At 34.8% G+C, this 22,982-nt stretch overlaps 1 protein-coding gene across 4 annotated transcripts in view; it reads left to right on the top strand.

Moving 5' to 3' along the window:
• LOC126819769 (rho guanine nucleotide exchange factor 28) overlaps positions 1–22,982 on the top strand; it is a 237,406-nt gene that overhangs the window by 65,946 nt on the left and 148,478 nt on the right. For all 4 annotated transcript variants that reach the window (XM_050547974.2, XM_050547973.2, XM_050547972.2 and 1 more), the window contains 3 exons: positions 12,045–12,175; positions 13,227–13,343; positions 15,240–15,488. In XM_050547974.2, the coding sequence (XP_050403931.2) occupies positions 12,045–12,175; positions 13,227–13,343; positions 15,240–15,488 (497 nt within the window). The remainder of the gene's footprint in view (positions 1–12,044; positions 12,176–13,226; positions 13,344–15,239; positions 15,489–22,982) is intronic.

The raw sequence follows: 22,982 nt of genomic DNA, 5'->3' as shown, positions 1-22,982 counted from the left end.
CCCAATAATTTGCTTTAAAAGCTAATTAAGTTGAAATGATTTGTTTGGAGGCTATAGATATTGATCAGGTCGATAGTGGGATAAATGGTCAGTTTATTTATTGAGTAGAGTCTGTTCAGAAGACGCTGCATGGTGACTGTATAAAAAGGTTGTATTTGTTGAATGGCTTTAGTAGATGGAACATAATCAAATAAAACACTATTTATGGATATCAATTACTGTGGTTTATTACACTGCGACGTTTCAACAAGATTTTATAAGTCACTATCAAGCATGTATCAACAGAAATAAATAAAAAGGTTGTATAATTAGTAGGTAGGAGGGTATGTGTTTTAATTATTGATGATTCATAATGCTCATATTGATTAATGTTTTTATTGTAAATTTGTTTTATTATTAGTATGCGTGGTGTATTATTGTATTCATTAGCCCAGTAGGAGCAGAACAGTAGGACCTTAAACCCTATTTCATTTCATATTATTATTAATGATTGGCATTTTACACCGTATCAAGATGCTTTAGTGGATTCTTGGATTGAGGTACACATTAAAAGATTTTAATGTTGTTGGTTTCTCGCTTGCATATAAGCATTCTGGTTCCATATTGAATTCAGCTTGTGTCATTAAGGGCGTTGCCGTGTCTAACCTATCGTAACTTCACAATTAATTTTATATTATTTTTCAAACTCTGTTCCACATAAATTTGGTATGATCGTTAAGTAGACATCTGAAGCTGCAATTCAAGTCATAGTTTGAGCACATATCTCTGGTGGTTTTAAAGATATTAAATTTTGAAATCAGCTTAAAAATGGTCAATTTTCGTCATAAAACTGAAAGATTCGCAGTCTTGCCTGATCGGAATTAATTGGCATGCAAATTGCGACGCTAGTGCTCCATAGAATTACAGGAGTGTTTTTTCAGGGTGCCAATAATGCCAAAATTCCTGAAAATCAAAAAAATTCATAGGTCATTATGTAAATTGGTGTGAAATAAAATCTATTTCATATAATTACCATTTTGTCCCGTAGAAATGTTCTACCGAATGTAAGCTTCAATTTGATGCCAAGTTTGATAAAATAGGTTGAGTAGAAGTTGGATTTTTTTCATAGTTTTCCTTGGTTTACAAAAATGGTCTTTTCAATTTGTGATGTGTTCATGTAATAAGTAATGCAATTTTTAAAAAAAAAAACGGATAAAATATCATGCTTTATTTACAGCATGTTTTGCAAAGATTAGTTGGCTTTGTTCTAGATTGTTCTGACAAAATATCAGTTGGCAAGACAAACCCAAAACATATTTTAAAAAGGTGCTAAAAGGTATAGATCTATAGGTTCTGTTTGAAAAAATGTATACCAACACTTTGACAATGTCGAATGCCTTACGCCAAGACATGGAATATCAAAGACAACTGTATTTTGTTGGCTTGCACAAGTGTGTAAGCTTTATGCACTTTGCAAATTGAAAGCTGATTCAGTATTGAAATACTATATGTACATTATGTCCTCATAGTGACATAGGACATCGTACACATACACATAACCTTGTAAATCACTGGGAAAAAAAAACAACTCCATGATGTTTTTTTTACCATGTTATTGTGTGAGCTGGAACTTTTGACTGACTTAACAATAGATGTTGAAAGTACAGCCATATTAACAATAGATGTTTTAAGTACAACCATATAACTTTAGGACTAATTGCTTCTCATTCGTCAGGGTGTTTTTCTTTCCCCACCTTTTAATTTGGCCACTATTGTAGTCCCATTCATCTGTTCGTCCAGCAGCCGGTCAGTCATAATTTCATGTGACCACTCCACAGAGAGAGAAAAATATGGTTTAATGTCCACTCTCAACACAAACAAGGATTGTGATCTCCTGCTTTACCTCGTGGGATTTCTCCGGTTTCCTCCCATAAGCACAAGTTAATTATGGAAATCAAATTGTACTGAAATGACCTAGTTTGTGTTGAGTGAAACGAAAACACAATTTCTCCCTCTTTCTCTCTCTCTCTTTCTACATTGAGTGTTACAAGTGTGGTCAGAGTACTGTGCGTTGTTCTTTAAACTTTCTCTGAAGGAATTCTTGACGAAAGCAAGTGCAGATGACTGGTGGGTGTATTGGGAATTTGGACATGCCACCATCTAGGTTGCTATCTGGAGAATAAAAAAACAAAAACTTTCATATGATTAGAATATAGATTAGAATTATATAGATATATCTAGTTTCTCATTCCCCGGTTGTATGTGACAAGGAGTAGGGTTGTCTGTCAAACCTCGTGGGCTTTTCTCCAGGTCATCTGATTTCCTCCCACTGCTAAAGACCCCTACACGCAAGCAATTTATTGAAATAAAATTGAACCATGTGTTAGTTTCGAAATGACCTAATATGTGTCGAGTGGATGTTAAACCCCATTTTTCTCTCTCTATCTAGTTTCTCATACACCACAATGGTCTTTAAATTAAGTTTTTTTTTTTCTTCTTCTTCTTCTTTTAAAAAGCTACAGAATTGTGATATTTTTAATAATTATTTCATAAAATGACAACATTTTTTGTCCTGTGATATCATATTATGATTGATGTCATAAAAATTGTCCCAAATATTAAATTATTTCCGAGTTATTTGTCATTCTTATTAAATTATATGAAACCTTATTCTTTAATAAAATCATAGAATTTTGGGATTCAAAGAAAATCTTAATGTAGGAAAAAAGTTCAATCTGTTTCAACCATTTAGTCATTTTAAAAAACACCAACTAATAGATGAAAGAAAACTACCAAAAAAAAGAGGGAAGCGCTTAATCCTTGTGTTGGCTTCCAAAGGATGGTGGGCCTGGCAAGGACAGCTCCTAGTTTTTCAGATGGGACAAAAACTGAGGTCTGGCATACATGAAAAAGAATCCATGACTGTTGGAATTCAATTGCTGTCTGTCCAAAATTTCCATCATAGCACATAGCATATATGCCCGTCTGCATTAGTCGCTAGATGCAGAAAAGTAGGATGTTAAACCCTATCTAAGTCTTAAACTAGGCTAGCATTCAATTGATCCACGACTGCAGACAAAATATTTTCTTTCTCATGACACACTTCTTTTTAGTCCTCTTAATCAGAGAATATTTTAGCTCCAAACAATTCATTAGCAGTTTCCAGTATAGTTTGTAAAAACTACAAATTAGTCTTTACTCTGTCACTTTGTTTGAGAAATTTACAATTTAAAGGCTATGGTAACCATTTATGATGCTTAGGGACTGGAGTAGCAATTTTAGCCAATTAATTAGCAATTTGTATGGATAGTCCATTGGCCAATTACACTTTTTTACCAATATTTCGTCTAATAATTTGGATGCAGCTATGGCGGATGTGGCGCCAGGCAGGGTAAGCTTACTCTTCCGGACACCTGTTACCACTGTTTGTCATGTATTTTGTACACGGTGAACAGTCCATTTGCTGATTACACTATTTTTCCTATACCGTTTTTTAGAACTTCAAATTTTGTCTAATGGTTTGGATTGTTCGTATTTGGTTTTATTTTATGAAAGTGTAATGTCATATTCATAAAACTTGATATTCCGACCACTGTTTTTTGACATCCTATCTTCTCATCCATCAGTGCACATTACATTAATTTTATGGTCAAAGATAGGGGATCATTTAAGTGCATTTAAAGTGATTTTCAGAATACAAGTTGCATTATTTGAGGGTAATATTGGATCTCCTGAAATACAAGTACATGTACCAATATTGGGTCTTCTGAGATGAACGCACTACTGTTAAATATTGGATCTTTTGAGATGAAAGTAGTACTGTGGATGAAAGTAGTACTGTCGAATATTGGGTTTTCCAAGATGAAAGAAGTCCTGTGGTATGTTATGTCTGATGAGATGAAAGCACTGCTGTTAAAAATATTGGGTCTTCCAAAAGAAAAGTAGTACTCTTGAATATTGGGTCTTCTGAGATTAAAGTAGTACTGTGTATTATTGGATCTTCTGAGATGAATAACATAGTTCTGTGAAATATTGGATCTTCTGAGACAAAAGTAGTACTGTTGAATTTTGGATCTTCTGAGACAAAAGTAGTACTGTGGAATATTGGTTCTTCTAAGATAAAAGGTCTTCTGAGATAAAAGTAGTACTGTGGAATTTTGGATCTTCTGAGTAAAAAGTAGTACTGTGGAATATTGATTCTTCTGAGATAAAAGGTCTTCTGAGATAAAAGTAGTACTGTTGAAATTGGATCTTCTGAGACGAAAGTATTACTGTGGAATATTGGGTCTCTTGAGATAAAATGTCTTCTGAGATAAAAGAAGTACCGGTACTGTTAAATATTGCAAAAATTATTTTGATCACATTTACTTCGGTAGTTTTTAAAAGATACTTTTGACTTCTAGTTTTGTATTATAAACATATTGCAGTTTTGTCAAGTGCAGGTCATTAATGTTTTTAATAATATTTATATTTTACTTATAATTTGAAACATGTGGGATCAGCTTTATTTTTTGTTGTCATTGTAGTTCAGGTTGAACTTAAAACATGATTTTAATTTTGAAATTATTCCTGCACGTTCAATTTTTTCTGGAGAGAAAGACTCATTAGTAACTGCTATAAGGTTCACACTAAATTTATATGGAATAATAAGCACTAGTTTATAAACATGCAACGTTTTACTTGATAAAGACAGGAGTACCATCAATGAAACATTGCCTGTTTATTATAACCAGTAATTGTTATTCCAGGTAACCATTGTCGAAATGTTGTATGTATATCAAGCAATAATTGTTATTCCATAAATAGTTTTAGTGTGTTACTGTTCAATTACTGAAAGCCACTCAAAGAAATAATGTCAGGCTATGCATCATAACATTTGTGTGATTTATTTCCACTAAAATGCCTCCTATATATTACCACATTCTCACGGTGATATTTAGTTCAAAATAACACAGACTGGCATGGTTACAATTTAATGTTAATTAAATTAAATGTCCAACATTTGCTTATGACTTTAGGTGATAAAAAGGATTTATGTGACATTCACTTTCAAGAACACTGGATACCACTTATTTAAGGAGTCCCCACAGGTAACAAAGTTGTGGCATACTATGACATATAAAAAAAAAATATGGTGGCGGCATATGAGTTCTTTTGACACAAAATAGCCTGGTTGGTGCAGATGTGTTTTCATTCATATGCATTCTAAAACACCATGATACAACGGGGGGTTGGATGGTCGAATGGTTAGCACATGTGTGCTGTATCACGAGGCCTGTCATTGAGTCAACTGGTGTGGTTTCGAATCCCCGGTTGTACATGACCAACCACGTGGGTTTTCTCCGGGTCCTCCGGTTTCCTCCCACTGCTAAAGACCACTACGAGCAAGCGAATTATTGAAATAAAAATAAACCATATGTTAGTCCCGATATGACCTAGTTTGTGTCGAGTGGACGTTAAACCCCATTTCTCTCTCTCTCCATGATACCACTTCGTATTTGAGGGGTTCACAAAGGTAACTAAGTTGTAGCAGGCTTTTGTATATGACCTGGACTAGGAATATTAATGTGATGAATCATTAAAGGTGTTATTATATATTAACTGATCTATTAGAGATAACATACGATCTGTAGTCTTAACTTACAGTGTGATGTATTGAATAATAGTCATGTGAACATATAACACCTGTTCAATCAGTTTTATGATAGGGGTGAGAGAATGCAATCACCTGTGTAATAGACAGTATAAATAGGCTGTTATATTCAATGTGTCTATTACTAAACATTATTTTTGACAACAAAACTTTAAGATGGGATGAAAAAAAAATGGGGTCTATAACATTCTACTTTTTTGCACCAACCTAGCAGTTCCAGACCCCCACCCCCACCCCCGTCCTGCAAGAGGTAGAGGGGTGCTGTATATGCGTGATTAGGGAATTTGACTAAAAACTAGAATGTCCTTGGAAGACCTTCTGGGACTAACCCCCAAAAAGTTGCGACCATGGGAAAATCAATGCAACAGAAAAGGAATGCATCTGAGAAGTGATTTGTCAATGAAACTCTTTCTTAAGATTATGTAGAAGATTTATATAAAGAGCCGTCATTTCTTGTAATAGTTCAAAACTGAACTAACTAACATGCCTTTGATTTTTATTGATCACTATCTTCTGCATTTATATTGCAATATTCGATGATGTTATTAATAGTACAGATATTGATTTTTGATTGGTTCACAATGTTCAACTTCAGCGATTAGGAGATGAAAAATGATTAAATGATTGGGTTGAGGAAGTTTGGATAAACGAAAAAAGAACTGAAAGAGATCTAAAATGCTTCAAGTGCCGATTGAAGGACATGTATCGATTTTAATGTCCGACTGTTTTCTGAATTCTGGATTGTTTTGATATCTACAATTAAATTACAAATCTTTATTCGATCCCTGCATTGTCTGAAAAAGTTCATCTAGTCGTTCGGATGGTACGAAAAACTGAGGTCCCATGCACACATTGGCATGCACGTAAAAGATCCCTTGACAGTTAGAATTCGATATAAGAGTAGGTTGTAGTGCCGCTGTCCGGGCAAAATTTCCCTCATAGCACACTGTATGGCGTATGCTTGTCTTCATTAGCTCAGTTCAGAGCAGAACAGTAGGACGTTAAACCCCATTTCATTTCATTTTATTTACAAATCTTTATAGTACTCTTTGTACACACCTTTATAAATTTGATAAAAATACATATTAATGACAAGTGGGTTTGGATGGCCTAGTGGTCTAAATGTGTTGCACTTCAATTTATTCCAATTTATCTATAATTTGATTGATTCCCGCAGAACAATGCCTACTACTCAGATAATGTCATTGTTTAAGGTTGGGTTGAATACAAATAGGTCAAATATATATCCAGTCATGTGGTATACATGTGTATTCTACATCTGAACTTACTTTTAAGTAGACATGCCTTCACTGCTATTCTCCACTCTTCGACCAGCGTTGGTGAGTTTTGTGTTTGATAGTTGAGATCAGTTGTTTCACTACATTTATTTCAGATACCGCTGAGAATATTACTAACCTAAATGTTTCAGATACTAAACTAAATGTATTTCCGATGCTAAACTAAATGTTTCAGATACTAAACTAAATGTTTCAGATACTAAATGTTTCCGATGCTAAACTAAATGTTTCCGATACTAAACTAAATGTTTCAGATACTAAATGTTTCAGATACTAAACTAAATGTTTCAGATACTAAACTAAATGTATTTCAGATACTTAACTAAATATTTCACATATTAATATTACTAAATTAAATATATCAGACATTAATATTACTATTACTAAGCTAAATGATTAAGATATTGATATTACTAACTGTTTCGGATATTGATATTACTAAATGTTTCAGGTATTGGTATGATATTACTAAGCTAAATGTTTCAGATATTGATATTACTAAATGTTTCAGATATTGATATGATATTAATAAGCTAAATGTTTCAGATATTGATATTACTAAACTAAATATATCAAATATTGATATTACTACTTAAAATATTTCAAATATTAATATTAATTATTTCAGATACTAGTATTATTAAACTAGATGTTTCAGATATAAATATAAACTAAATATGATATAATCTAATTGTTTCAGCTGTTTTATTTTGTATATTCTCTTTTTATCTAAATTCTTGCTTATTTAAAGTCTGTGAACCTCATGTGAGAGGATTGAAAGTTCCCTTGTAAATTACAATATTGTAAAAATTGAATCTCTAAAAGGAATATCAGTTCAAAAATGGTTCAATTTTGTTCAGTATTTACAAAGATATGATGATTTGAAAATTTGTCAACATTGGTCTTCCACCGCAGAAGATACAAGCCGATGTCCTTAATGACTTTTATCTAATCTTTTAATGGACATCTCTTTCATCCAGTTAGATCCAAGCCACTAGATTAGATTATTTGGATTTTGTGTTCTTAATTAAATGTTCAGTAATCAATTTTGACCACATTTTGAGAGAGAGAAATGGGGTTTAACGTCTACGCAACAAACTAGATCATATCAGGACTTACATATGGTTTAATTTTATTTCAATAATTTGCTTCCGTGTAGCGGTCTTTATAAGTGGGAGGAAACAGGTGGACCTGAGTAAACCCATGAGGTCGGACAGGCAACCCTATTCCTTGTTGCGTACTAAACTGAATGTTTCAGATTATCTGTGTTGTGATTAGAACTGTTGATATCTGTAGCTAAGCAACCCTATAACTATTATTATTACTGAGATGATCTACATGTATCATATGTTAGTCCCACAATGGCCTAGTTTATTTTGAATATATGTTAAATCCTACTTTCTCTTGGGGAATGAAAACTGTTGTCATTCAAACTGGGATTTCAACTTTACAATCAGTTCCATTTTTTAAGTGAAGTACGTTTCTATGCATATGGGTTGTGTGCTTTTTCTCCGAAAATAATGCTAATATCAATTTGAGAGATACTGTCAGTTATTCATAAATATCTTGCTTAATAATCTTAAAATCAATATCTTTGATATTATTGCAATACACAGTCAGGCATGTAATGCATCGTTATTAGATATATGATATATGGTAATTATAATCTCTCAAGGTGGATATCTGAGGTTATTATTAATTTGATATTCTAATAACACTAAACAACTGGTTATATCAACCACATTAAAATAAATAACACCTGATTGATCCTGAATTTGAATTTTTTTTTTTTTAAAATAGTTAGAATCAGGTTGCTCCTGAATTTTGAAACAAAAACCGTCAGTGTAGATCATAAGAAATACAGTACATGTATGTTTAAAATGCCTTTCAAATTACCGTATTAAGAAACTAAACACTGGGTTGCACTTCTGAATTAAAATAAAACAAAAACAAAAACAGCCAGTGGAGACCAAATAATTGCTAATTTAGAAGAAGACTGAAACAAAAAAAAAACCCTCAGTAAGTCTAAATTGACATAATTTATAATGTAAGTAAGACCCCTCCCCCCCCCCCCCATTTAAAATAAGTAAAAAAAGTAGTGGTTTGGTTTATTAAGCTTAGTCAGTATTCATGTTATACTGTCATGGCCTTCATTTTATAGGAAAAAGGAAGCTGACCACATCTGTTTGTATTTTATGCTTCCAAACACTATCAACTCCTGTCATTAAGGACATTCTCAATCTGACTGCCTTAAATTCAAGTTTAAACAGCCTCTTAGTAAAGTCTGTTCATATTAAGCAATATATTGAAAAGATACAAAGTAGACTGACTGTCATGGTAAGATTCCATTCATAGCACACTTCATTAGCCCAGAAGGAATAGAAATAAACGATGATAAACTACATTTCATTTAAAACTTAGAGTAAGGGGGTTGAGTGGCTATGGTCTAACGTGTCATTGATTCAAGTGGCATGGTTTCGATCTCACACTTACACGTGGCAAGGAAAAGGTCGCCTGTCTAACCTTGTGGGTTTTCTCCAGGTCCTCTGGTGGGTTTTCTCCAGGTCATTTGAAACTTAGAGTAAGGGGGTTGGCTGGCCATATGGTCTAACACGTACAGGTTGGATCATAAGCTCTGTCCTTGATTCAAGTGGCATGGTTTCGATCTCACACTTACATGTGACAAGGAGAAGGGTCACCTGTCTAACCTTATGGGTTTTCTCCAGGTCCTCTGGTGGGTTTTCTCCAGGTCATTTGGAACTTAGAGTAAGGGGGTTGGCTGGCCATATGGTCTAACACGTACAGGTTGGATCATAAGCTCTGTCATTGATTCAAGTGGCATGGTTTCAATCTCACACTTACACGTGACAAGGAGAAGGGTCACCTGTCTAACCTTGTGGGTTCTCTCCAGGTCCTCTGGTTTCCTTCCACTGCTAGCACTATACGGAAACGATTTATTAAAATTTTACCCTGCTAGTCCAGAAATGACCTAGTTTTGTGTCAAGTGGATGGTAAACCCCATTTCACTCTATCTCAAGTAGAGTAGGTGCAGGAAATGTTTGATTCAAATTAATACCTTGACTTAAATCTCCACACACCTTGTATTTATCCAATGGACTTTAGAGATACTCAACATGTAGAATTAGTAATGATTTATTTGTACTGTGATACATGTATTTCATTGTATAAATATTTGAACTAGAGAAGATTGTAAATATATAAATATCATGGAGGTATTTATAATCCCAGATAATAGGATTTCATCTTCGTATTAGGCTTTACATCCTTAAACACACATGTACATGTATATTATTGAAATGTTCCTTTGGATAAAGCAAGAGATTATTAATTAATGTGGGTTCATAAGTCTGTTGATTTCTTTAGAAATTAATAGCTCTTCTTCTAATTGAAGTGGGTAAGATGCTGGCTCGCTAGCCTGGAGGTCAGGGGTTCAATCCCTGAATTGGCAGAGAAAGTTCATCAGGATTTTCTGTCAGGGTTTCCACTTATCAGTGGTGCAGGGCGGAGGGCCTGACATGGGCAGCTGTCTAGTCATTTGGATGGGACAAAAAAATGAGGTCCTGTGTATACATTGGCATGTACGTAAAAGATCCCTTGGCAGTTGGAATTCGATATAAGAGTAGGCGATAGTGCCGCTGCCCGGGCAAAATTTCCCTCATGGCACACTGTATGGCATATGCCCGTCTTCATTAGCCCAGTATAGGAGCAGAACAGTAGGACGTTAAACTTCATTTCATTTCATTTCATTTCATTTCATTTACAACTACATAAATATAAAACTCATGGGTTAAAATGGGGCTCTGGAATTTGATATGGTGTATGCCAATCTTCATTAGCCCACTCGGAGCAGATCAGTAGGACGTTAAACCCCATTTCATTTCATTTCTATTTGAAGTAGAATGTTTCAACTTGGTGTAGATGTTCATTAGCTGAATACCTTGTCTTAAGTTCTACGCTGAAAATTTTCTGCTCAGGTTAAGCAGAGTGATAAGTAGTTTCATTGGGTGATGCTTTATAGAAAGATGAACAGAAGTTGAGATTCTGATCTAAAAGGGTTGCCTCATGTCTAGTTTCTGTGAAATGATCCAGTCTTATTGGTTGACTCTCTCTCTCTCTCCATGTTCTCATTTTGTGTGGCGGAGTCACCAGTTCATAATAACCCAGAATGGAATGGGAATAGTAAGCTGGGGACCTAGAACTAATTGGGGACGGGTCACCAAGAAATCATACACTCCTTAAACTTTCCATGAAACCCATTTTACTATCAAAATAGCCTGAAATAGAAATGACCACAGAAACTGTTGACCACAGCGACCAGTAACGAAAAGATTAAAAACAAAGTTATTATATCAGAAATCGAATGAGAAAAAGAATATTGGATTGAAAAGAAAAAAAAAGAAGAAAATAAGATAACATGAATAGATAGTGAACCCTGATCTTTGTATCGGATTGTGATAAATCTTCTTTTTTTCATTTCTTAGAATAAAGAGATATCCGATAAGGTGTTTTATCTCTTGAACTGAAATTGTTTATGTGCTAAATCTTGAAATAAAATGGTTTCAAATGAAATGAAATGGGGTTTAACGTCCTACTCTTCTGCACCTAACCTGGGCTAATTGAAAGACGGGCATACGCCATACAGTGTGCTATGAGAGAAATTTTGCCCGGGCAGCGGCGCTACAGCCTACTCTTATATCGAATTCCAGTGTACACATTGGCGTGCATGTAAAAGATCCCTTGACAGTTGGAATTCGATATACGAGTAGGCCGTAGTGCCGCTGTCCTGGCAAAATTTTCCTCATAGCCCACTGTATGACGTATGCCCGTCTTTATTAGCCCAGTTTGGAGCAGAACAGTAGAAGTTAAACCCCATTTCATTTCATTTCATTTCATTTAAAGCACTAAAAACTATTTATGGAATAACAATTACTGGTTTATTAATATGAAATGTTTCGATGATGGTACTCTTGGCCCCAGTCATCTGTTTCAGGAGGTGCAACAAATCAAAGAGTGAAATAAAATGAATTTCTTGAAATTGGAAATTAGCGCTGTCAACCCTGGTCTTTATCAAGCAAATGAATTTTGTTTTTCAGGTATAATACCAATGGCATGGTAACAAATACAGACCAACAAATATCTACACAACATGGATTAATACAAAGTCATGAAAACGGTTCTACTACTTTATCTACATACATAGATTCTCCTTCACTACGTCCTGTAGGTTAGTATACAACTACATAAGCCTGACAAGGACAGCTGTCTAGTCCTTCGGATGATATGAAAAACCAAGGTCCCGTGTATACATTGGAATGCACGTAAAAGATCCCTTGGCAGTTTGAATTCGATATAAGAGTAGGCGATAGTGCCGCTGCCCAGGCAAAATTTCCCTCATAGCACACTGTATGGCGTATGCCCGTCTTCATTAGCCCAGTATAGGAGCAGAACAGTAGGACGTTAAACCCCATTTCATTTCATTTCATTTCATTTCATTTACAACTACTTAAATATAAAACTCATGGGTTAAAATGGGGCTCTACCATATTTTTTATATTCGGTATCCACTATGGATTAAGAACAGTTATCAAGAACTGGCCACAGGAACCACAACTAAGAACCGTAATCGAGGACTGACTGTGGAAATTGCAAAAGAGGTCTGGCTTAGGAACCACAGCCAAGCAAAGTCTAAAGGAAGCACAATAAAGTTTGGCTTAGGAACCACAATCAAGCACTGACTAGGGTAAAAACAAACAAGCACTGGCTCGGGAATAGCAATAACTGGTTCAGGCACCGCAGTCATGCACTGTGAATGTGGATGTGTATTTCAACAGGACACTGAACTCCCCACTAGAATATCCTGGGTTTGAATCCTGGCAGGGGATTGACAAGGGGTACTCTTGTACACATGACAGATGGAATTTGACAAAATCTAGGCAAATACAGCACTGTTGAGGGTCAAAATTCACCTTCTTAGCATTGCACATGTGACCATAGAAAAACATTTAAATTTTATGTTAACCCTTTAGCACTCAGTACTTTTTAAATATCGACTACCCCAGTTCCTTAACGAAATCTAGAGAAGAGTGAAATAATAATAACGGTACATCCCTGGACAGATCAAAACAATCTGGAACTGCTGTACCTTATGCCGCCTCAGACCACTTGAGATCCGTGAATGGGCAGTTTCGGGCCAGGTTAGGGGTGTTTGGGGGCAGTCGAAGGGTTAATCTCAAAATTAGCAAATTATTATGTAAAAACCATTTTGTATTTTGTAGAGGAGGATATTGATATGTTACAGTCCGTACATAACAGTATGAAGAGAAGTGACAGTGATAATACACAACAATATAGGAGTAGTTGGCCTGATACACCTAAGAAATCACAACAACCAGGTTAGTATACAAATTTTATCTCTTTAATACACAACAATATAGGAGTAGTTAACCTGATACACCTAATAGAACACACCAACCGGATTAGTATACAAACTTTATCTCTGTAATACACAACAATATAGGAGTAGTTAACCTGATCCACCCAACAGAACCCAACAACCGGATTAGTATGCAAACTTTATCTCTGCAGTATACAACAATATAGGAGTAGTTAACCTGATACGCTTAACAGTTAACAACATCAGTATACATCATCTGGGAAATACTTCTCTTTATTTCGTAGATTGTATGAGACAAACAAATTCTAATGATTTTCTGATAATTTCTTAATGAGTTGTTACTCTTAATCAGATTTTAGTGTATTATAAATGTTTCATTACCGACAAAAGTAAAACTATGCGACAACTCTTGTTGACTGCCTGGACAATTTAGCTGTGGTGGACGTATATTTCGTTGCCTGGCAACCTATCTTTTAAGTCTTCAATAAAGCACAAAGTTGAGAAGACTGTATATTTATTAAGATCTCTAAGAAATCAGAATTTAATTTATTTGGCCGAAGAGAATTCGTAGACCTGTCTCAGTTGTAGGTTTTGTCTGATATAGTAAGGAGTAGCAGGGTTGCCTGCCTCACCTTGTTTTTTGAGTTTACTTCCACTGCTATAGTGTTTTTTGGTACATGGGGGTAGGGTGGTGTCTTCTAGTATTCTGAATATTGTGGTTTAGGTCATAAAATCTGTCATTGAGTTGAGGGGCATGGAGTAGATTTGCCGGCCTAACCTTGTGGGTTTTCTCTCTGAGTCCTCATCTTTCCACCCACTGCTCAAGACCCCCACATGCAAGAGTATTATTGAAATAAAATTGTACCGTATGTTAGTCCAAAAATGTCCTTCTTTGTGTCAATCTTTCAAACTAGGTTTCCACTTGTTTGGCAAGTGTGTTGAATTTAGAAAACAATTAATTCCATATAAAAATTGACAGTGCATGTAAAATGAATGTACAATAATTCAGCCACTGATGCTTTGACCACAGATATTAGCTCTTAATTAGCACCTATTTTACTGCTGTGGCTGAAATGTCGTTGACCAAATGTTGGTCTACCCAACATCATTAGTTATTATTCATCAAATGCTCATTTAGTTCCTAGGTATTGTTATTATCTGAGATGCATTAAAATTTGATTGACAGGCAATGCGTTGGCAAAGGTTGTAGTCAAAGGTGCTCACTTAGTTCCTAGGTATTGAATTTTTTTTGGTTATTTTCTGAGATGCATTAAAATTTGATTGATAGACAGGGCTTTGCTCCTCTGGTGATAACGCTTTGAATGGACCACTTAGTTTTTGAATTACCACTATTCGCTTACCTAGAGATCCCAGTTCCGATTCCGTTGTTTGCCAAGAATATTCCTCTGATTTTTCTTCATGGTTTCCCCTTTTCATTGGTGTTGGGTGTATTGCCTGGCAAGGAGCAGCACCTAGATGCTCAAAAGGTCCTTTGTATGCATTGGCATGCACATACATTTTCCACATAACACACTGCATGGCATATGCCCATCTTCGTAGAGCAGAAAAGTAGAACATTAAACCCCATTATTTTGCTCTATAAGGTTGTTGCACACATTGGAACAATTTTCAGTTATTAATTCTTACCTATGATCATTTTTGTCTATCCTGAGATTTATTCCTCAGTGCCATGTTAATCCTGTTCTGTATTTTGCACCTTTTGTTGTTTTAAATCATTTCATGTATTTATGAAGAAAAGGATGTTTTTGTTAGTCTGTGTAACTTTTGTCCAATTATTTTAATTTATAGTAATAAAATATGTTAAAACCAAACCCCTTTTCATGTCAATTCATGTGCCATTGATGACCAAGTCTCCATGTTTTTGTTTTTTCAGATTGTAACATGGTTTGTAATAACAACAATATGGAGGAAGCCATTGATAGATTATTTAAAGAAAGACAATCACATCAAAAACTATTGGAGTCTGTCTGTGGTCCGCAGTTGTTTACCGTTAATAAAACATTAAGTGCTAAAAACGTGCGATCAAACGGAAACAGTTATAACCATATAAACTCTAATAACTTACAGTCAGACGATAATAGAGGGGAGATAACTGGTGATGCTGGACAGTGGGGTATATTAGGTAAGTAATAATATGTATATTATATAGATAAATCATGAATTTCTGTACAGAAAAGGGAAAAAAGAGTTTTATGATTTGTTAACTTCGACAGTGTTATATGGCGCTAATGTGTGGACAGAAGAAAACAAAAACAACAATTTAATGACATGTCAGCACCAATTGTGCTATATGGCGCCAATATGTGGACAGAAGGAAAAAAACCTAAAAAGTTTAAAATCATATCAATATCGACAGTGCTATTTTGCTCCAAATGTTTGGTATGTTTATTAGACAGACTATAGGACATTAGATTGTTTATACATGTACCAATATCTAAAATCATAAGGGTCTTTTGACTTGAGTGTCTTTACAAAAAAAGTCAAATCATATTGCCCCCCCCCCCCACCAAATATTCAGGTTATCGAAAATTCAGATCTTTGGTTTCTTTTTGAACATAAGCGGTCAAAATACAACTGATAAGTAACATCAAAACTAATAATCCAATTTATAGTACCAGGAATCAAAATTCATAACTTTTAAAAAACTGTGAAAGTCACTTATTGGAAATAACTAGGCTATTGAAGGCAGGACCTCCTGTTTAGTGAAATGAAATGAAATGAAATGGGCATACACAATACAGTGTGCTATGAGGGAAATTTTGCCCGGACAGAGGCACTACAATCTACTCTTATATCGAATTCCAAGGGATCTTTTACGTGTACGCCAATATGTACACAGGAACCTCATTTTTCGTCCCATCCAAAGGACTACACAGCTGTCCTTGTCAGACCCTCCATCCTGGATCACTGACAAGGGGGAACCACACCGGAATATCTTGATGAACTTTCTTCGCCAATGCAGGGATCAAACACCCGACCTCCAGGCTAGCAAGCCAGCGTCTTACCCACTTAGCCATCGTGACCCCTCTTGGTTAGTGAGACAGTACCATACTCACTTTCTACAAGAAGTGACTTGGCCATAAAACAAAGTATCATCTGTTGGGAATGTGGTGTGAAATTTGTATCTGAAAAATATTAAAAGTAACAACAATCTTAATCTGAAGTAATTGGTGGTATGTTTTTGTATGTGTCCTCCATATTCCAAATTCAGTCAAACAATTTCCATAGAGCATGTCAGTAACCTAGGAGATTTCCTCCCAATTCCTTTCATACATTGTTCAGTTCTGCAGATTTTATTGAAAAAATCCTGTTAGAATGTCGACATGCTGACAGACCTGCATCTAAACAACATGTGTGTTCCATATAAAAAGATTTCTCTGTGAACATAAAAACAATGGAAAGTTGTTTTGATTTAAAAAAATCTAAGTCTGCTTCAATCTTTAAAGCCACTAATTGTTATTTGCATTTTTCAGACATTCATTAAATTAGTTAACATTTGATTAAAGCAAAATCAATATATTAATGGTTTATAATCTCCTTGCTTGGATTGATTGTGATTAAAATATTCCCATCACAATATTTTAACCAACATGTTTTAGTAGACTGATATTCCTTTACAAGATTCAGCTTTCACAGGATTGTAGTTGGCATTTGCACTATGGCCTCCTCTTATTTCGAATTCCAACTGTCAGGCCGGAGAATCCTAAGGAACTTTTTCAGCCAATACCTCCTGGTTAACGAGCTAGGGTCTTAATAACTGAGCCACCACAGCTCCCAAACTGATATTTAAACATGAAAATATTAATTTTTTCGGTAATGAATTTTCAAATGAAAGTAGGTGTTTTGTTTTAGCAAATAATGGCCATGCTACCTCAGTTTGACATCTCATCCACATAACTAGACACTTTCCGTGTCAGACCCCACATCATGCCTAGGAGGATCCACGAGAATAATAATTTTTTCGTTAATGAATTATCAAATGAAAGTAGGTGTTTTGTTTTAGCAAATAGTGGCCATGTTTTTAATTGAATTATTGGAATCAGACGTATGGTTAAAATTTAGGAGGGGGTGTACGGGTGATATGGGAATGCCACTAAAGACATCTCACAATATTATACCAGATAAAGAATGCATGTAAATTATACTAAATGAAATGAAATGGGGTTCAATGTCTACTTTTCCACACTGACTGGCCTAATGAAGACGGGCATACACTATAGAGTTTGCTATGAGGGAACTGTCGAGGGATTCTTTCATGTGCACGCCAACGTGTACATGCTACCTCAGTTTGACATCCCATCAGGATCTCCTGGTCAGTTAGCCAGTCCCCCCCCCCCTACCAAACAAAAGTGCTCTTAAAATCAAAAATTTATACTAGATTTGCACATATATATGCAGAGTGTAGACTCATTTATGAAAGAATTCAACTGAGAAGAAATAACTTTGTTAAGGGGTATTATTATTGTTGTTATATTTGACCTTAAACTCTCTGAACATCTTTTGACGAAATGAGGTATTCCTTGCCAAATACAATATTGTTAACGATGAATCTCTAGAAAGAATATCCGTTCAAAAATGGTTTAGTTCAGTATTTACAAAGATATGATGAAACTTTGTCATCCACTGCAGAAAATTGAATATAGTTATTGTCAAAAAAGCCAGCAACAAATAAAAGTCATTTGATGGGCCTCTTTTTTAATCCAATGGAATTGAAACCAAGAGATTACGTATGTAGTGTTGATATTATGATCTTGCGTTCTTGACTAAATGTTAAAAGGGCATTAACAGTTCTCGTTATAATAATTTAAAAAGTGGTAATGAAAACAAAACATGCTGAAAGTTTCAGTCAAATTGCTTCACTCTGAACAAGATATTAGCAATTCAATTTTAGGCTAGCTTTGATTGTCATTACTACCGTTGGTATGATAATAAACAAAGTCTTGATTATCCATTTTTACGTTAAATTACCCATCATAAAACATATTCAAATCCACTAGATATCACAGGCTAACGATGGCATTGAGCGTTGATTATGGTCTTGATCAGTTAATTAATGTCTAATTAATAATTTAGATAACATTTAATGCATAAAGAAAGATTTAGCTCTTGCATAATGCATGTTTAAATAATCAATTAGAATATATTTTAGAGGGGTTAATATTGTCTGAAAAATGCATGATTAGGATAGTGACTTTAAAAAAAAATATATAATAATCAAGCAAACTACAAAAAAAAAACTTTTGGCAACAAAACTTTTCTACTGTGTACGAAATAACTAACATTCAAATACTACAGGATTAAGAATTATAGTTTTGTGGAACAAGATGTTTTTTCTTTTTGATAAATATAAAAAAAAAAAAAAAAACAGAAACAAAAGAAACACGTGTAAGAATCAAAGAAAATGTGGTGAGGCAACAAAATGATTATATTAAGAGAAAATGTCAGATTCTTTTGGTCTTAATATTTATATTGCTAATGCGAGTCTGTAGTTTGGTTTGGCATAAACAGAATTACCTACGCTTCCTATCTGTATGACTGGTGTTTGTTTTCAAATTTGTACATTTTCTCATGGTCCTGCTTTGTGCATTAGACAAATGTAATTAAAATTGAAAAAAGAATAATTTTGAAACTGATGAAAATTGAAAAACAGAGAATATCTCATGAGCCAGTTGTTACAAGCTATAAATTCCACAGTCTTTCTATGCTTTGGTGTTTTATCTCCAGACTTGCATCTTCAATAGAAGGCTTGATCCCGTTTTAACTCTGTACATCTTATCAAGCCCTTTATGTAATACCCTGCATATTTTGGCTCCAATTTTGATTGGGTACTGCCCCAGAGTCTTTGATTATCGCGAATACCAAGTCTTGTGCTTTCCAGCTAAAATGTCTGCAAAGTTCAAGATTTCTGTGGAGGTCACTATGTTTGATTTGAGTGTGTTTGTGTCACAACCTCTGATTGGGCGCTACTGTTCACACGTCTGTGTTAAAGGAACATGCCAGGCTTGATGATTTTTAAAGTGCCAACATGCCAAAATAATTGTTCAATATACGCAATCGCATACACTTTTATAAAATATATCTTGGACCAAAGATTAGTAAAACCCGTCAATTCTCAAGTTGTTACGTTGTTTTTTTGATTCCACACTGCCATCTGTATCTCTCTTACACAAATAAAGTAATCAGAATCCCATTAACTCTTTTTGTACAGCCAACACATTTCTATATATGGATGTCTCAGTGAGTAAGATGCTAGCTCTTTAACTAGGAGGTCCAGGGTACAATCTTGGTGTTGGCAGAGAAAGTTTTGCTGGATTTTCCAGCATGGTTTCCCCTTGTCAGTGGTGACAGCATCTAGCAAGGACAGTGTCTAGTCATTTGGATGGCACAAAAAACGAGGTCCTGTGTGTGCAAAGAACCCATGACAATTCAAAATTAGAGTAAACTGTACTGTATACCTGTCGTCATTAACCCAGTCCAACGCAGAAAAGTAGGGTGTTTAAACCCATTTCATTCCTACTTCAATGCTAGTAACTTCTTACTTACATGGTGTATTGGCTATTTTCACATGTACAAATACTAATTCAGATGACTTATCTCTTAAATATTGCAGTTCGAATTTATATCTGATTCTGTTTCCATTATTACTTTCACATTGCAAATAATATGTAATTAGACCCTAGTTTATTATGAGGTCTTTTTTATCAGGGTTCTGGATTCCATCATTAAATAATTGTAAATTGGACACTCATTATCAAAATTAATCAGTCAGCTTTTAACTGGACTCAAGTACAAATTAGATGATTTTGGGGGATTTTAAATGATTTTTACGAATTTTTAAACAAAGATTTGATATTAAACAAATGTGAAATAAATTAGTGCTAGATACACAAGATTAAGTTATCCTCGTGTTACGGTGAAATTAGTTAAAAATTGAAAGTGAAGCCCAGCTCTTTATGCTCAAATGTTCTTCATTACATAATAGCAGTCTTTACAATCAAATAAGTACATATTTTTATTTTTGACATTTGAAATATATGTGAATGGTTTAGCTTGTTGGGTGTCTGAATCTGAATAAAAAAAACAGTTCACCAGAGTTTGACTTCAGCTACATGTACCGGTGTTCAATGCAGGGCTTATGTCTCATTCATTTTTTCTCTCTTGCTAAAAGGATTTACGTTAAAATAGTGCATATTTTATTTCTGACATTTGAAACATATGTGAATCGTCTATAGCTTGTTGTGTGGCTGAATTTTAATAATAAAAAAATTCATCAGAGTTTGACTTCAGCTAAAGCAAGAGTGTTTAATGCAGGGCTAATGTCTCAATCAATTTCTCTCTTGCTAAAAGGTTTTATTAAAACATTTGAGTGATAAGTTATTTCTGTTTTCAACGAGGGACAGATCAAGGTCTTTAGACTCATGTCCTCGGTAATTGGTCTGGTTCGATATTGAGAATATGTCAACCCAGTCATTAAACATCTGAATAATTATTTTAAAAAACTCATAATGAGTTGTTGAAGAGACAACAGGGGTTGGATTAGTCCAGACACTTTTGTGTTTTAGGTTAATTTCTACAATTTTATTTCTTTGTGAAGAGTGATCTAAAGTTGCCTTAAAATTTAAATTCATTCAACATAACATCCTTGCTTTGTTGAGAGAGGGGTCATTTTGGGACTAACATACATTACCATCCTATTAGATTAATTTGCTTGAAAGTAATGGTCTTTACAAGTGGGAAGAGACCATAGGGGCCCGGTTGGAGAGCCGACTCTACTCCTTGTCTACAAGCTTGGGATCAAAACCATGCCACTTGACTCAGTAGCAGACCTTATGACCTAAAGTGCACACAAACTATAACAGTATAAAAGTTAAATGTCTAAAAGGTATATTAGTCCGAAAATGGTTCGTCTGTCATTGAGTAAACTGGCGTGGTTTTGATTCCCTGGTTGTGTGTGACAAGGAGGAGGGTCGCCTGTCCAACCTCATGGGTTTCCTCTGGTCCTCCAGTTTCTTCCCACTGCTAAACACCCCTATGCGCAAGTGAATTATTGAATTAAAATTGAACCATGTGTTAGTCCCGAAATGACCTAGTTTGTGTTAAGTGGAGTTAAACTCCATTTCTCTCTCTCTCTCCGAAAATGGTTCAATTCTGTTCAGCATTTCTTGATTAAATGTTAAATAGTAAATTTGAGTAGAGTTTAGCGTGGATTAAGAAGTGGACAATGCAAATGACGCATACAGACATCAGTTGTAAAATTGTGATTGTTCTTTGTATATGGGTGGGTTGTATGGCCGTTTGGTTAGCGCCTGCACGTTGTATCGTAAGGTCTGTCATTGAGTCAACTGGTGTGGTTTCAATTCCCTGGTTATATGTGACAAGGAGTAAGGTCGCCTGTCCAACCTCATGAGTTTTCTCCAGGTCCTCCAGTTTCCTCCCACTGCTAAAGACTTCAACGCGCAAGCGAATTATTGAAATAAAATTATACCATATGTAAGCCCTGAAATGATCTAGTTTGTTGAGTAGATGTTAAACCCCATTTCTCTCTCTCAAAATATTTGCAGATATTAACAGTTCTAATGACCGGTCAAAATATTCAATAGACATTGATTGTTCATGTTGCATATTTTGGAAAATATCAATTTTTTCATGACTTAATCTGTGGTCAAAACTGAACCATATGTTAGTCCCGAAATAACCTAGTTTGTGTCAAGTGGCCGTTAAACCCTCTCTCTCTCTCTCTCTCTCTCTCTCTCTCTCTCTCTCTCTCTATACATGTATTTAAGAATGAAATTAAAATTTTGATAATGACCTTCTAGGTACATCTTGTTGATGATCCAGATAGATTTGTCTTCAGGTGTAAATGAGTTTGGGTAAAAAGTGTGAGATTGTACGTCAAGAATCTGTGTAAATAAAGATGCTTTGTAATATGGGAACACCAGTTAATTAATGTCCGACACTTGAAGAGTAGAATCTTATCAGATAATCAGACAGTGTTATCATGTTATTAACATCCCGACCAATATCCTACTGGGAACCTCATCTCTCTTAATCAACACTTTAACCACTAAATTGACATGTGTGAGAAAAGAGAGAAATCACAATCATTTACATAAAATTAATTAGTATTCACCAATTGTGGGTGTCCACCAGAAACGTTTGATTGTAAGTAAGGTCATTCATTGACTGAGGAATTAAATATGTTTAGTTCGATAGTTCTGAAAATAGAAAATCTGGCCAATCAAGGGTTTTGTTTTTGATGAATTATATTATTATGATAATGATCGCAAGATGCGGCAATCTTTGAATTTGCATACAATTAATTCATATTTGTTAATTTGGGGTGCTGAATAAAAAAACTTTTCATGATGTTGTATGTTAGATCATTAACGAAATTTATGAAATTTTCTTTGCTCCGATTATGTAAAAATGAGACCCATTTGTATGTAATTGATTTTTCGTTGATGATAATATTGGTTAGTGAGTGCCGTATTCAGTGGAGTTGGATGGTCTAGTGGATTTATGCGCATGTACATGAAATGACGAGGTCTGTCATTGAGTCAGGTGTCATGGTTTTGATTCCTCACTTGTACATGACAAGAAGTAGGGTCGCCTGTCT

Source organism: Patella vulgata, chromosome 4, assembly GCF_932274485.2.
Source record: "Patella vulgata chromosome 4, xgPatVulg1.2, whole genome shotgun sequence".
NCBI classification, from domain to species: domain Eukaryota; kingdom Metazoa; phylum Mollusca; class Gastropoda; family Patellidae; genus Patella; species Patella vulgata.
This window is presented reverse-complemented; position numbering and strand designations above follow the sequence as displayed.